General features: G+C 40.5%; 1 protein-coding gene and 1 long non-coding RNA gene across 2 annotated transcripts; both read left to right on the top strand.

Moving 5' to 3' along the window:
• Positions 1-1,814: 1,814 nt before the first annotated feature.
• Positions 1,815-12,353, top strand: LOC307027090 (thyrotropin-releasing hormone receptor-like). Its single transcript, XM_079695292.1, has 2 exons — positions 1,815-2,830; positions 9,321-12,353. The coding sequence occupies exons 1-2, from the start codon at positions 2,048-2,050 to the stop codon at positions 9,744-9,746; spliced, it is 1,209 nt and encodes a 402-aa protein (XP_079551418.1). The 5' UTR covers positions 1,815-2,047; the 3' UTR covers positions 9,747-12,353.
• Positions 5,487-7,532, top strand: LOC307027091. Its single transcript, XR_013804521.1, has 3 exons — positions 5,487-5,554; positions 6,487-6,538; positions 6,691-7,532. It is a non-coding gene; the product is annotated as an uncharacterized lncRNA (long non-coding RNA).
• Positions 12,354-12,731: the final 378 nt, after the last annotated feature.

Raw genomic sequence — 12,731 nt, 5'->3', positions numbered from 1 at the left:
ACGTTACAGAATCAGCCCCTGCAAAAACAGGGCTGGAAAGAGCAAATAGATGCGAAATGAGGCATGGCTAAAATGCAGGATCTGTTTGGTATTTTGAAAAAAAAACTATATTTATATACTATATAGGTATGGCCCTACAATATATTGTTCAAATATAGCATGATAGGTCCACTTTAAGATGTAAAGGGAGATATATGCCTCATCATCAGTGGTGACTGGTCATTAGGGGCATGCACAGCCTCACCTAGTGTCAGCAGAAAGTAATTCAAATAATAATTCCTAAAAAATGCAAATAAATACATCTTAAAATATATTTTAAGATCATGTTTAATCATCTGATTTGTCTGTACATCGACTGTTTTTCAAGTGGTTGACCAATCACAACAAAGACAAGAAGCTAACTAACCATTTAATCATCATAAAATACAAATATGAACCTGAAAATGAGGATATGTCCTCTCCAAAGTTAAATTTTCAGATTGCATTTTCTTCATAAGTTATCCCGACCCTTTGCCGGAAGACTAGTCAGCATTTTCTTCCAGATTGATGCCAAGCAATCATCGATCAGCTGTAACTTGGAAATGCTCCAAAGAACATTTATATTATTTTCACAATGACTTACGATAATGTGAAGACACTTGCAAATGCAGTCAGCAAAATCCTTCTTCTAAAAATGGGATTTCATTTTGTTAGATTATAAATGACAAAGTGCCTAAAACTTCAACTAAAGAGATGCTACTATTGATCAGCTCCATCTTCCAGGGACTGCAGGGCATCCCATAATGCCGCTCTCTTTCAAGGCGGCAGCCTGTTGGAGCTGGTTATCTGAGGTGAGACCGCCCTGAGAAAAATCGCACATCTAACAAACTGAATACAGATGTTAAGGTTAAAATTGCTCTGAAGACACACACCAACCGTTCATAGACTAAAAAGACACAAAAAGAGCCGTCTGCCAGCTCGGCTGCATGATTAAATCATCTTTACAGGCAACACTTAGCATTTTGGACGTTTGTTTTGTGCACCCACTGTACCATGAAAATGCTTCGTTGTTTAAAGAAAGTTGTTCAAAGTGTTTAATAATGAACTGTGGAAAAGTGGAACTGAGATGTGTTGTGTATTCTAAGCAAAATCATTTTTGTAATCGTTAGAAAAATGAAAGTACCAATTTGCATCGGTATTGATGGGATTACACAATTAAATAAATAAGTAAAAATAGCATCAATAAATACCATACATTTGACCACTTAATACACACATGTTGAATTAATACTAAGGTGTTAAAACTCTACTAAGCTAATAATAATAATAATAAATAATAATAATATATTTTATTTAAGGCTCCTTTCATGACACCAAGGACACCGTACAATTTGTTAAATATTCTCAGAAAATATTCAAGGTCAAAACAATTATGCAGGCTGTACTCAATTGGTTAAATCAGATTATAAAATAGTATCAACACAATAATGCCAAATGGAACTAATTAACATGATGCTACAAATTGTTGCCTATTTTTAAAGTTGTTTATGAATTATTTAAAGTGTAACCTGATGTTTGTTCTTCTCATCACATAAGATGAGAATGACACAACGATGCTGTTTCATGTTGGCGTTTGAGCAGCTTTGATGGAGGGGGAGGTCCGGTGAGGAAAATGTAATGATGGGCTAATCCCCTCGCATGCGTAATGAACGCTTGTGCCAACATCAGGGCTCAAAACCAAAGTGCCATCTGCCTGACAGACACACTTTGTTCTGACGAGAACACTGCGACGCATCGCTTTTTACGCACCACACCACCACGGAGGTACAGCTGATACCCAGCAGCTCTTTGACACATTATGATATTATTATTTTTAATAGTATTTTCACGTGCAGCACACGTTAAGGTGCTATTCTGAGTTTTTTTAGATCGATAAACATTTTTCCCGGACCTGCAGAGTAGATTGATCTCCTTCCAACGCGCGAAAAAAGCTATTCGATGCGCCAGGAGGCAACATAACCGCTTAAAGAAGTCAACTTTTTCTCTGATTTTGAGACAAATCATCAAGATGGAAAACTTTACAACAGCTCGGGAGCTGAACCAGACTTTGGGGGTTTGGACGGACCACAGCCTCCAGTACAAAGTGATAAGCTGTGTGCTGCTTTTCGTGATTTGCGTTTTAGGATTCGTTGGCAACGTTATGGTCATCCTGGTGGTGCTCACTACCAAACACATGAGGACTCCCACTAACTGCTACCTGGTGAGTTTGGCGGTGGCTGACCTGATGGTGCTGAGCGCGGCTGGTTTACCCACAATCACAGAGAGCATCTTCGGATCCTGGGTGTTCGGACACTACGGGTGCCTCTGCATCACCTACTTCCAGTACCTCGGGATCAACGCCTCCTCCTGCTCCATAACCGCGTTCACCATAGAGAGGTACATCGCCATCTGCCATCCCATTAAAGCGCAGTTTCTGTGCACCCTCTCGAGAGCCAAAAAGATTATCCTGTGCGTCTGGGCTTTCACTTCCCTGTACTGCGTGATGTGGTTCTACCTGTCAGACATCCAGGAGCTGGTGTACGACAACATCACCATCATCACGTGCGGATACAGAGTGTCCAGGAAGTTTTACCTGCCCATCTACTTCTTTGATTACGGAGTTTTCTTCGTGGTGCCGCTGATGCTCTCCGCGGTGTTGTACGGACTCATCGCCAGGATCCTCTTCATCAACCCGCTGCCCTCCGACCCCAAAGACAAGAAGAAGAACGGACACAACAACCACAGCAACACCAAGAGGACCAGCTGCAAGAACTCCCGCCACTCCAGCTCCACCGCCACCTCCCGCAGACAGGTGGGTGCTGCGACCCTCACACACTGTGACACACCAAACCATTGAAAAGATGCTGATGCAGTGTCTGAAAATGACGGGAAAGTGCAAATACATTGTCCTTGTACTTGAGCAAGTAAAAGTTATAGTAATTATTTTACACATGCATAGGAATACATACAATAAAGTGTATCAAATATTTGAAATTATAATAGAAATGTGTTACACACTCACAAATGCATTACTACAATGATACCATTATATGTTTTTTTTTAAAGTATAACACTCAGGAGCCTTTTTCTCTGCATATATATTTAAGTACATTTTACGAGTTACTTATCCATCCTTTTACTGAACAGTTGTAGGCTACTATGATATTTAATTGTAATAGGGTATTTTTGTAGTGTGGATTGCATACATTTGCGTAAATACCCTCATCACTTTTTCCACCACTGTAAAAGACTCAAAAGAATAAAACTTCATTTAATGTAGCCTAACTTAACGTTATAACTAACTAACCAATTGAACAAAAATACCCGGGGGTTCGGGCCAATGCGCTTTCCTTAAGCCCCGCCTTCAATCTGCTTTGTCACGTCCAGTCTTTGCTAACGGATAGAGGGAAAATAACTGTTGATTAGACATTAAGCGCATTTCACTTGAAGAACCAAATTATTTCAATAGGTCTATTCAACTGTTCCTACTAGTTGATTTAGCTGAAAAAATATGATGCACTGATTTAAAGATGTCTCTTTTGCAATGCAAGGTAACGCAGCGTTCACTTGGCGGCGTCCGTTGAAGCTTGCCGGCTGGCGTGTCTGAAGCTCGACCAACAACCAATCACATGAATCTCCCGCCCGGCATATGATTTGGTAGGCTGACGCTTCCATCGAAGCTTCAAAAGTTGAACATTGCTTCAACGCACGCCGCCGTGTCTAGGGGCCGTTGCGGCGCTTACACACGGCGGCGTGCGTTGAAGCTTCAACGCTTCTGCCCATTCACTTTGAATGGGGTGACGTCACACTTTGCCGAACTGCATTGTGGGAGCAACGCTTCGCTTTGCTCGTGTTGCTCGCTTCAAAAGTAGAGCAATGTTCTACTTTTGAATCTTCGACGGAAGCGTCAGCCAATCGAATCATATGCCAGTACAAGCTCTAGCGAATCAAACCGCGTGCTTGTGTGTCCGGGGCGGGAGATTCATGTGATTGGTTGTTGGTCGAGCTTCAGACAAGCCCGCCGGCATGCTTCAACGCACGCCGCCGTGTCTAGGCATCGTAACGGTACGTCCACACAGAAGCGTTAAAAAAATCTTGGAGGTGGGCGTATCTGAAGCTTGGGGATTTTTTGCGAGCAACGCGACCAACAACCAATCACATGAATCTCCCGCCCCCCTGCTTGCTAGCAATGTTAAAACTAAGTAAACTGGATATATAATCCCCAAACAGGCGAAAACCATACCAGTTTCACCCACTGTCTCTGCCACCTCCCTCCATGCCTGGTTCCTCCGGTTTGTATCCCGGTAAGTTAATAGGGACTGGTCATAAAGAATCAGGTGATTTGCTATCGCAATAACTCATTTCTCCTCCATTTTGTTAGGAATATAGAAAATGAACTGCGGTACAGTAGGCTATGTCACTCCCACTTTACACGCGGTTTGATTGGCTAGCGCTTGTACTGTCAGATTTGCATAAACGGGATTTGATTGGCTGATGCTTCCACCTCAGCTTCAAAAGTTGAACATTGCTCAACTTTTGAAGCCTGAGATGCCTGGAAATCTTCGCTTTGCATCCCACAATGCAGTTCTGCGAAAAGTGAGGCAAAGTGACGTCACTCCATTCAAAGTGAATGGGCAGAAGCGTTGGAAGATTTTTTTAACGCTGCTGTGTGGACGGGCCGTAACGGCCCCTACATACGGTGGCGTGCGTTGCCGCTTCAACGCTTCTGCCCATTCAATTTGAATGGGGTGACGTCACGCCTCGCCGAACTGCATTGTGGGAGCAAAGCGTAGCTGCAAAAGTACAGCAATGTTCTACTTTTGACGCTTCGATGGAAGCGTCAGCCAATTTAATCATATGCCAGTACAAGCTCTAGCCCAGGGGTGGCCAACCCGCGGCTCTCGAGCCGCATGTGGCTCTTTGCCTAGTTTCATGCGGCTCTTCAGTTCATATCGAGTTGGATATGTGTGAGTTTGGGGGAGAGACACTGACTCCTGACTAGTGTTGCACGGTGTACCGATACTTGAAAGGTATACCGTGATACCCTGCACTCACAGAAATGAATCATGGTAGAGTTTATTTTTAAGCATTTAAATCTATTTTATTTTATTTAAATACTCATATTTTTTAAATGTATTGAAATGAATTATAATCTGTATAATTCCTGTCAATTCTAAAATATATTGATTGTAATAACTTAGAGGTTAAACAATAGCAGGACAGTCACAGAAATTAATCATGGTAGAGTTTATTTTTAAGCATATAAATCTATTTGATTTTATTTAAATACTCATATTTTTTAAATGTATGTATTGAAATTAATTATAATCTGTATAATTCTGTCAATTCTAAAATATATTAAATGTAATTACTTAATACATATTAACATGGTTTAAATAATCAAAGCAGTGAAACAAACAAGATTATTTTATTTAAAATGTATGTGATTGGTACAACTTGGGGGAAGTGAAATCGGGAAACAGGAAATGACATCCTTATTTTCCGTTGGACCACATGTGGTACCTCAGGCTTAATGGTGAGTAATCTGAGTCATCCTTTGTCTACTTACATCCATCTGTGTATTAATTGTGCAGTTTGTATCATATTACATTAATATCAATTCATTGATGATCAAATCTACGTAGTTTGTGATGATTGTAAGCAGTTTTATCTTTAGTCCTACTACGTGTTGTGTACCGGTGCTCGCTAGCTAACGTTAGCTAGCAATTCACTAAACTTGGTGCTCTATGCTGAGTAGGAAAATAATCAATGATTGACGAATTGAAATGCATTTCATTCAAAGCTTTTCGGGTAGGGGTGCATTTTTTTTAGACACCTTTTTAGATTTAGACAAAAAGTCTAAAGTTTTACATATCTGTGAATATCTCCGAAACGGTTTATTATAGAGAGATGTGTTTTTGTGTTTATCCGTCTGTTTACATAGAAATGTTTGAATCTAACTTGTAACAGTGCATACATTTTCTATATATACATTTATTTTTTTTACTTCTGGAATGCACTTTTTCAGTTTGTAATCCCGTTGGATCAGTTCAAGTGGCCTTTTATTTTTTTTTGGCACCAAGAAGCGGAGCCATTTCGGCGCCCATGTTGACCGATTATGTCGTTCGTTTCGGCGTGTGGTCTATTTTGTGCGCGAGCCGTGAGCGATCGTGTCAAACCGGGCAGGAAGTCAAACATAAAACAACGGGAGAATCCGGTCAATTTTCAAAATAAAACACTGCGACTGACAAATACGATTTTGAGTCAATAGGATAAATTCATTGATAAGCAAAAAATTCAAATGGCCTACAATTTCTGATCTTGCAGAAGGTTGGATGTGTGAGTTTTTCAGTAGTGTTGCAGATTATATATGCACTTTGAAAACTGATGTTTTTGTAGCCAGGGGTGAGCTTGTTGTTTGTGTGTTAATAACATAACTGACTTATTGTTCTTTGTATTCATTCACAGGTGCTATGTGAATGTGGCCATGCAAATTGTGTGACAGTTCGCTATCTTCCAGGTATGAGTTGATAAAACATTTTAGGCTGAGACATTTCCACCACATGCCGATATCCATGTCCATATGTAGATTGTCCTTGCTTAGAATTTGGTGGTCAAAGGTCAAGGTTAGAGTGACACAGTTCATTGTTCTCTGTTCCCTCCATCTTTCAGGACATCGAATGCCGTGAGGCCGAGGCAGATGTCGCAGGGACGACCATGGCAATCTACACCGTTCGAGCTGAGAGTGATGATCCTGATGGTCCTGGTGGACGCTTTGCAGATGTCGGTGTGGTCCTGGAAGGGGTCGAAGTTCTCCACAACCTCCAGAGTATCAACCATGCATGCGTGATGCTTTATGGGTTGATCTACGCACTTAGCTATCCAAAAAGCTTGAAGAATACATTCGAAGTTTACCTGAAGATCCTGATGGATCTGGAATCGTCCAAGCTTTCCCCCAAAGTACAAGCACTGAAACTCAAATTGCTCAGGTGATTCACACGTATCGAACACACAGAAACCTAGAAACGGCAAGTTCTCAGTCAACACTTTGTCTAATCTTCTTAACTTGCCTCTGTTCTATTAAAGTTAGAAAACATTTTACATGTTCCATCTACAGCAGTAGATGACTTGGTGGAAGAGCTACACTACCTGCTGAGTACTGTGTCTGTGTGAAGAGAAGAGGTTTGCTTTAATGTTAATACATTTGTTGAATCAACAAGGTGGTCTGATTGTATGAATCATTGAGATATTGTTGAATGGAAAATAGAAAAATTTATTGGATATTAATCACAAAAATACATAAATCTAATGCATTTTGATTGAATTTAAGCTTAATTGTTATGTATTTCAAACACATACACATTATTCATCTTGAATAGGTAACCTAATTACTGTGTAATTCAAACAAATATACTTAATGTATTCTGAATACATAATCTGATTAATATGCATTTAGATTCAATAAATTATATTAATACTGAATACATAAACCTAGTGAATATGCATTTCAAATGAATAGGCTTTATTACACTGATGCATATGCATCATGTCAAGTTTATTAGGTAGGTTTATGTTCAAAATATTAAAAAAATTAAATGGAACTTTGTCATGTAATTATTTTACATAAATCTTAAAAGTTAGGGTTAAATATTTCTGTGAGTGTGCCGTTAAAAACGTTACGATTCCTCCGTTTCATTAGTATCGGTACTTTAAGAATGACGGGGGAAAGTACTCCGGTGAGAATGCGCCGTTTTAATAAGAGCCGTGTGTGTTCAGCGCTCTGCTTCCAATCCCTGCACTGCAGCCGTGCCTGCAGTCCCGCCCCTCTCAAGCACGCTCAAGTGCCTCCCCTCTCTCGTGCACGCGCTAGCTGCCACAGCATGTGAGAAAACCTGAAACATGGCTGCAACTGGGAGTGCAACTGCCGCTGCGCCTCGTCTTGTTGACAAAAAAGACGCCAGAAGCGAAATTTTGATGTATTTTAGCTATATCTCTGACAGTGAGGGCAAGCCTACGGACACCACGAGGCCTGTCTGTAAGAAATGTATTAATTTTATTTAATACGAATTCTTGTCATTTATTTTATTTATTGTTCTCATTGTTTAAAAGTGTGTGTTATGGTTCTGGTGTGAAATAAAGCACACTAATTACATTTAAGACTGTTTCCCTTTTTTTAAGAAAAGTATCGAAAAATAATCGGAATCGTAATTCTTGACTTGGTATCGGTATCGAAACCAAAATGTTGGTATCGTGACAACACTACTCCTGACAGTTAAACCTGATAATTAGTAGGTCTGTTAAGTATTGAATGCTGACCATTCTGACGTAATTTGGCCGGTCAAAGTTGTTTGGGCTCGGATAAAATCGCTCCGTTACTTTCGTCCTGTGTTACTTTCGTCCCGGCTCTCCCTACGTGTGTGGTGTCAGTATGAGAGGATGACAGCGCGTCTAATTTTGATGTGGCCCAAGAGCCAATCACAATAATACCTGGATGCAGAGAACCAATCACCTTTGAGGGGGGGAAAACCTATCGTTGATTAAACACTATCCAGTGTTTCCCCTACCATTGTCTTGGAGGGGCGCCAACAGAGCCCCGCGCCCCCCCTGAAATTCAAGGTGCTTAAAAAAAATATATATATAATATATATATTTTTTAATATATATATATATAGCACCCCAAATTGCAAATAATCTATAACTACTGTCACTTTTCACATTGAACATGTGCTCTTTTATTAAATAAACTAAACGCTTTCATTTTAAGTTGTGAGTTGAGTGTTTTTGACCCTAAGAAACATTGATGCATTAATCAATAACAATAACCCACAGCTCCTCTCTCTGCTCCAGAGGATTTAAAAAATATATATCCCAATGCCACAAAAATGCATCAGTGACGTGGTTGAAATCTTGTCTCCAGAAAACAAAAAACTGAAACAAGCGGTATCAGTGACTGTGTGTTTGATGTGGCTCTTTGCAGTAACATAGAAAAAATGTGGCTCTTAACCTCTGACCGGTTGGCCACCCCTGCTCTAGCCAATCAAACCGCTGCTTGTGTGTCCGGGGCGGGAGATTCAGGTGATTGGTTGTTGGTCTAGCTCCAGACATGCCTACCGGCAAGCGACAACGCACGCCGCCGTGTGTAGGGACCGTAAGGGGAAAAGGTATTTTTGGGCTCAAATTATATTTTGTCTGACACGGTCGTTGTAGTATCACCGTTTGGTCACTGGTTCACAGAGGCTTGCTATACAATAAGGAGTTTTATTGCAGCAGCAGTTCCTATTTCTGCGTGTCGCCCCCTACAGGTGACCAAGATGCTGGCTGTGGTGGTGTTTCTGTTTGCCACGCTCTGGATGCCGTACCGCACCCTGGTACTGGTCAACTCCTTCCTGGACCGAGCCTACCTGGACAGCTGGTTCCTGCTGTTCTGCCGGATCTGCATCTACCTCAACAGCGCCATCAACCCAGTCATCTACAACGCCATGTCTCAGAAGTTTCGCGCCGCTTTCCGCAAGATCTGCGGCTGCGGGAGGAAAGGCTCGGATAAACCGGCCGCCTACAGCGTGGCCCTGACTTACAGCGCGGCCAAAGAGACGTCCATGGTGGAGAGCATCGACCCCTTCACCACGGAGCTGGAAGACCTCACGGCCACCGACGATCTGCTGTCTGATCAGAAGATGATGTTCCCCGACCCCTGCGTGTACGAGAAGGAGAATTTCAGCGACGCCTGAGCTTCGTTTGCGGAGGGTCAACCAAGGATTTGAAAAAGTTGACTAATGTAGTCCGTTGAGTGGAATATGGTTTCCTGAGTGCCTGCTGACCTTTTCAGAGCCAGAGATGTAATCACAGATTACAGCCGCTGATGCGTGATGACAGTGTTTGAGGCGCAAAGCCCAGAATGATGCCGGACATTGTGAAGCAACAAACACAGACAGATAAGCACCCTCTTATTGCACAGCTGTTATCTTATCCTGGACCTACCCAAGTAATAAACTGAGAATGAGTCCACAAAACATGAATGTGAACACAAAATTCTCACTTGAGATGTACGGTGTAAATAACTCCAATACCCAGAAATCCTGCAAACTGACACGTTTACCATCATAGCCGCTCAGTGATGCTCATACCAAAGGATACCAAAGAGATGACAGAAGCAAAGAGAAAAAAACGCAGAATTGAAGGAGTTGAATTGCCTCTTCGTGTCACGATTTACCATTATCCAAGAGTGAATTGACTACACTGTTCATGCTGAATTTCAGAAAGGGTGTTTTTCCTCAGTTTCAGTGTGAAGAGAAAATCTTTTCACACCAATAAAACACCTCACCCGGTGCAGCTTTAATAACTGTATGCCCCTTGATGTTTTTCAGGACAGGCAGCCCATTAAAGGGTGAGTCACACCTGAAGCTTCATGGACAGAACTGGCTCTATTATTATTGTGAATGACTGCGTGCGCGGCCTCGAACAGGATGAGAAAACCGAGACAGACTGTACCGAGTTTGTTCAGGAGGACCGGGCACAGTCTTTATATAAAGATCTCCTGAGGCTTTGTTAAGATGTTCTTTTGCAAAGCGTTCACTGATAGAGAGGGGAAACAAGTTCATAAAGTGCTCTGTAAATTAAATGCTAAAAGTGCCATAATAAAGTTTATTATGTGTTGTTTCCACAGTAACATCCAGTTTCTAAGGCATATTTTATAATATGTTATTACGTCATTCGTAGTTGCTGTTTATCACTCAGTATGAATAGATTTGCCTTACGTTACTGTATATCAGCCTGGAAATACAATTGTGTCCGTTTACTTGAATATGTGCCAATGCCAGAATAGTGTCTGTGAGGAGTTACAAGTCGCTTTAAACTGGTTAGAGCAAATATACCACTCCATCCAAAAAGAAAATTAAATATACAAGTAAACCCCCTATTGAATAACGAAAGGGTGCAAAATAGACACCAAAATCTATTAATTCATCGATATTTACAACTATTCAATGTGTTGACATTTGCACCTGAAACCACACCCACCTGTGATGTCACAGTGTACTGGCAGTACAGAGAGTACACGAGGTGAGAGAAGTTACACCACAAAAATAAGACAGTCAATTCCAGTAAATAACTATAAATACTACAAACAGATAGCTTTGCCTCTTAGCATGTTAAACTGGTATTGTTTTTGGTGCCACTGTCATTTTCCTAAGAACTGCCATCAGGGTGGGACGTGTGCCAAAACAAACAGCTCAACAGGGACTTTGATAACATAATATCTGCCCATTGATTTGTATTTAAACAAACAGATTGCCGTTAGCAACCTGGCTTAAGTAAAACAACCTATAGTGTTAGTACCTACGCAGGTTTTGTTACTTACAGAGCTAGCTTAGTAGAAAGAACATTTATTTCCTTCTTTGCCTTAAGCAGGGCTATTTAGCCAGGTTGCATTCCCATAGTCAACATTACCCTGGATGTTGCTATAGGAACGCTTAGGACTATTATTGTGAAAGGGAGTTCCTGACCTGGAGGCAGAGAGAATTGCAAAGGAAACCAATCTAAAATCTGATGGTGTCATTATTCTACAACCATAACATTGTGCAACATTGACTTCATCATTTAAAAAAGTGAAAGCAAAATGTTATCTATTGCTTCTTTAATGGATGTATTTATTAATAATTTAAAAATAACAGTTATTTATCTCAGCTTTCTAATAGTTCACAGTTGTAAATGTTAATAAACGACAGCCTTATAAACATTTATAAGATATGCCTTATTAAATTATGGTACTGTACAGCCTTCACATTTGAAATCATTTGTCTAGAATTCTCTCTCGGAAAAAAAAAGTGTTTAATGTTTATTTGAGCAGTGGTGCAGCCTAATTGCTTCACACAGTAAAATAATGTACATAGCGTTAAAGGTTATTAACATAATGTATTTCTGCTGCAGCACCAGCTCCATCAAAGTGTTCACATTGAAGTGAAGTGAATATGTGGGTCCATACTTTGTATCATGTGAACTGTGGATTTAACAAACCGTGGCTCTGCTGTTTGACTCTGTAGTTGTGACAGCTCTCAGTGAACATGGCTGATGGACGTGTGATGCTTCAGACATGAGGCTGTCTGTGGGGAATGTAATTGGGCTGCAGAGGAAGACGAAGCTCTCGTGTACCAAAACTGTAAATGCCTTTGAATATTAGAGTCATGCATTAGTGTGTGTTGCCTGTGTATTTGAATTGTTATTTATGGTGATTCTTCTGTTTGTCAGGCAGAAGCTATCTGTATATTATTCTCTAGCTTTTGTTATTGCCCATTAAAATGATATATAATATTTTGTGATTTTGCTGAATTTGGAAGCTGCTGCCTTGGTCTTGCTTTTTTAGAGAAATGTGATGCAGTGGGTATGCTTTATGGTTATATAGAAATTGCAAAATTGTATATTTTATGTTCCAAATAAAGTTGTTTCTATCAGATTATATGATGTTTTTACACATTTCTGGGTACATAACTGTGCATTTTGGGACGTAACATCTAATTTTTATTATAAATGAAACTGATGACATGAGCATCCAAGATTTGTATAATCAACTGTTCCTTCTGCTCATTATATCTCTTCACATACACCCACACTGAGCAGCTCTGGGCTGTAGTCAAAGGACATGCAGGAGAACATTCCAAAGAACAAATCCAAAGTGTCTGAAATTACTTTTCTTCAAATCCAAACATTCATTCAAAAAT

The sequence above is a fragment of the Notothenia rossii genome, assembly GCF_949606895.1.
Source record: "Notothenia rossii genome assembly, contig: scaffold_236, whole genome shotgun sequence".
Taxonomy (NCBI): domain Eukaryota; kingdom Metazoa; phylum Chordata; class Actinopteri; order Perciformes; family Nototheniidae; genus Notothenia; species Notothenia rossii.
Note: the sequence above shows the minus strand (reverse complement) of the source record. Positions and strands in the feature narration are given on the sequence as shown.

Bases quoted from the DNA above. Each gene is read 5' to 3' on its own strand.
- LOC307027090 (XM_079695292.1), top strand. From the start codon at position 2,048: ATGGAAAACTTTACAACAGCTCGGGAGCTGAACCAGACTTTGGGGGTT. The intron at 2,831-9,320 runs GTGGGTGCTGCG...CGCCCCCTACAG, and splicing joins CCGCCACCTCCCGCAGACAG to GTGACCAAGATGCTGGCTGT.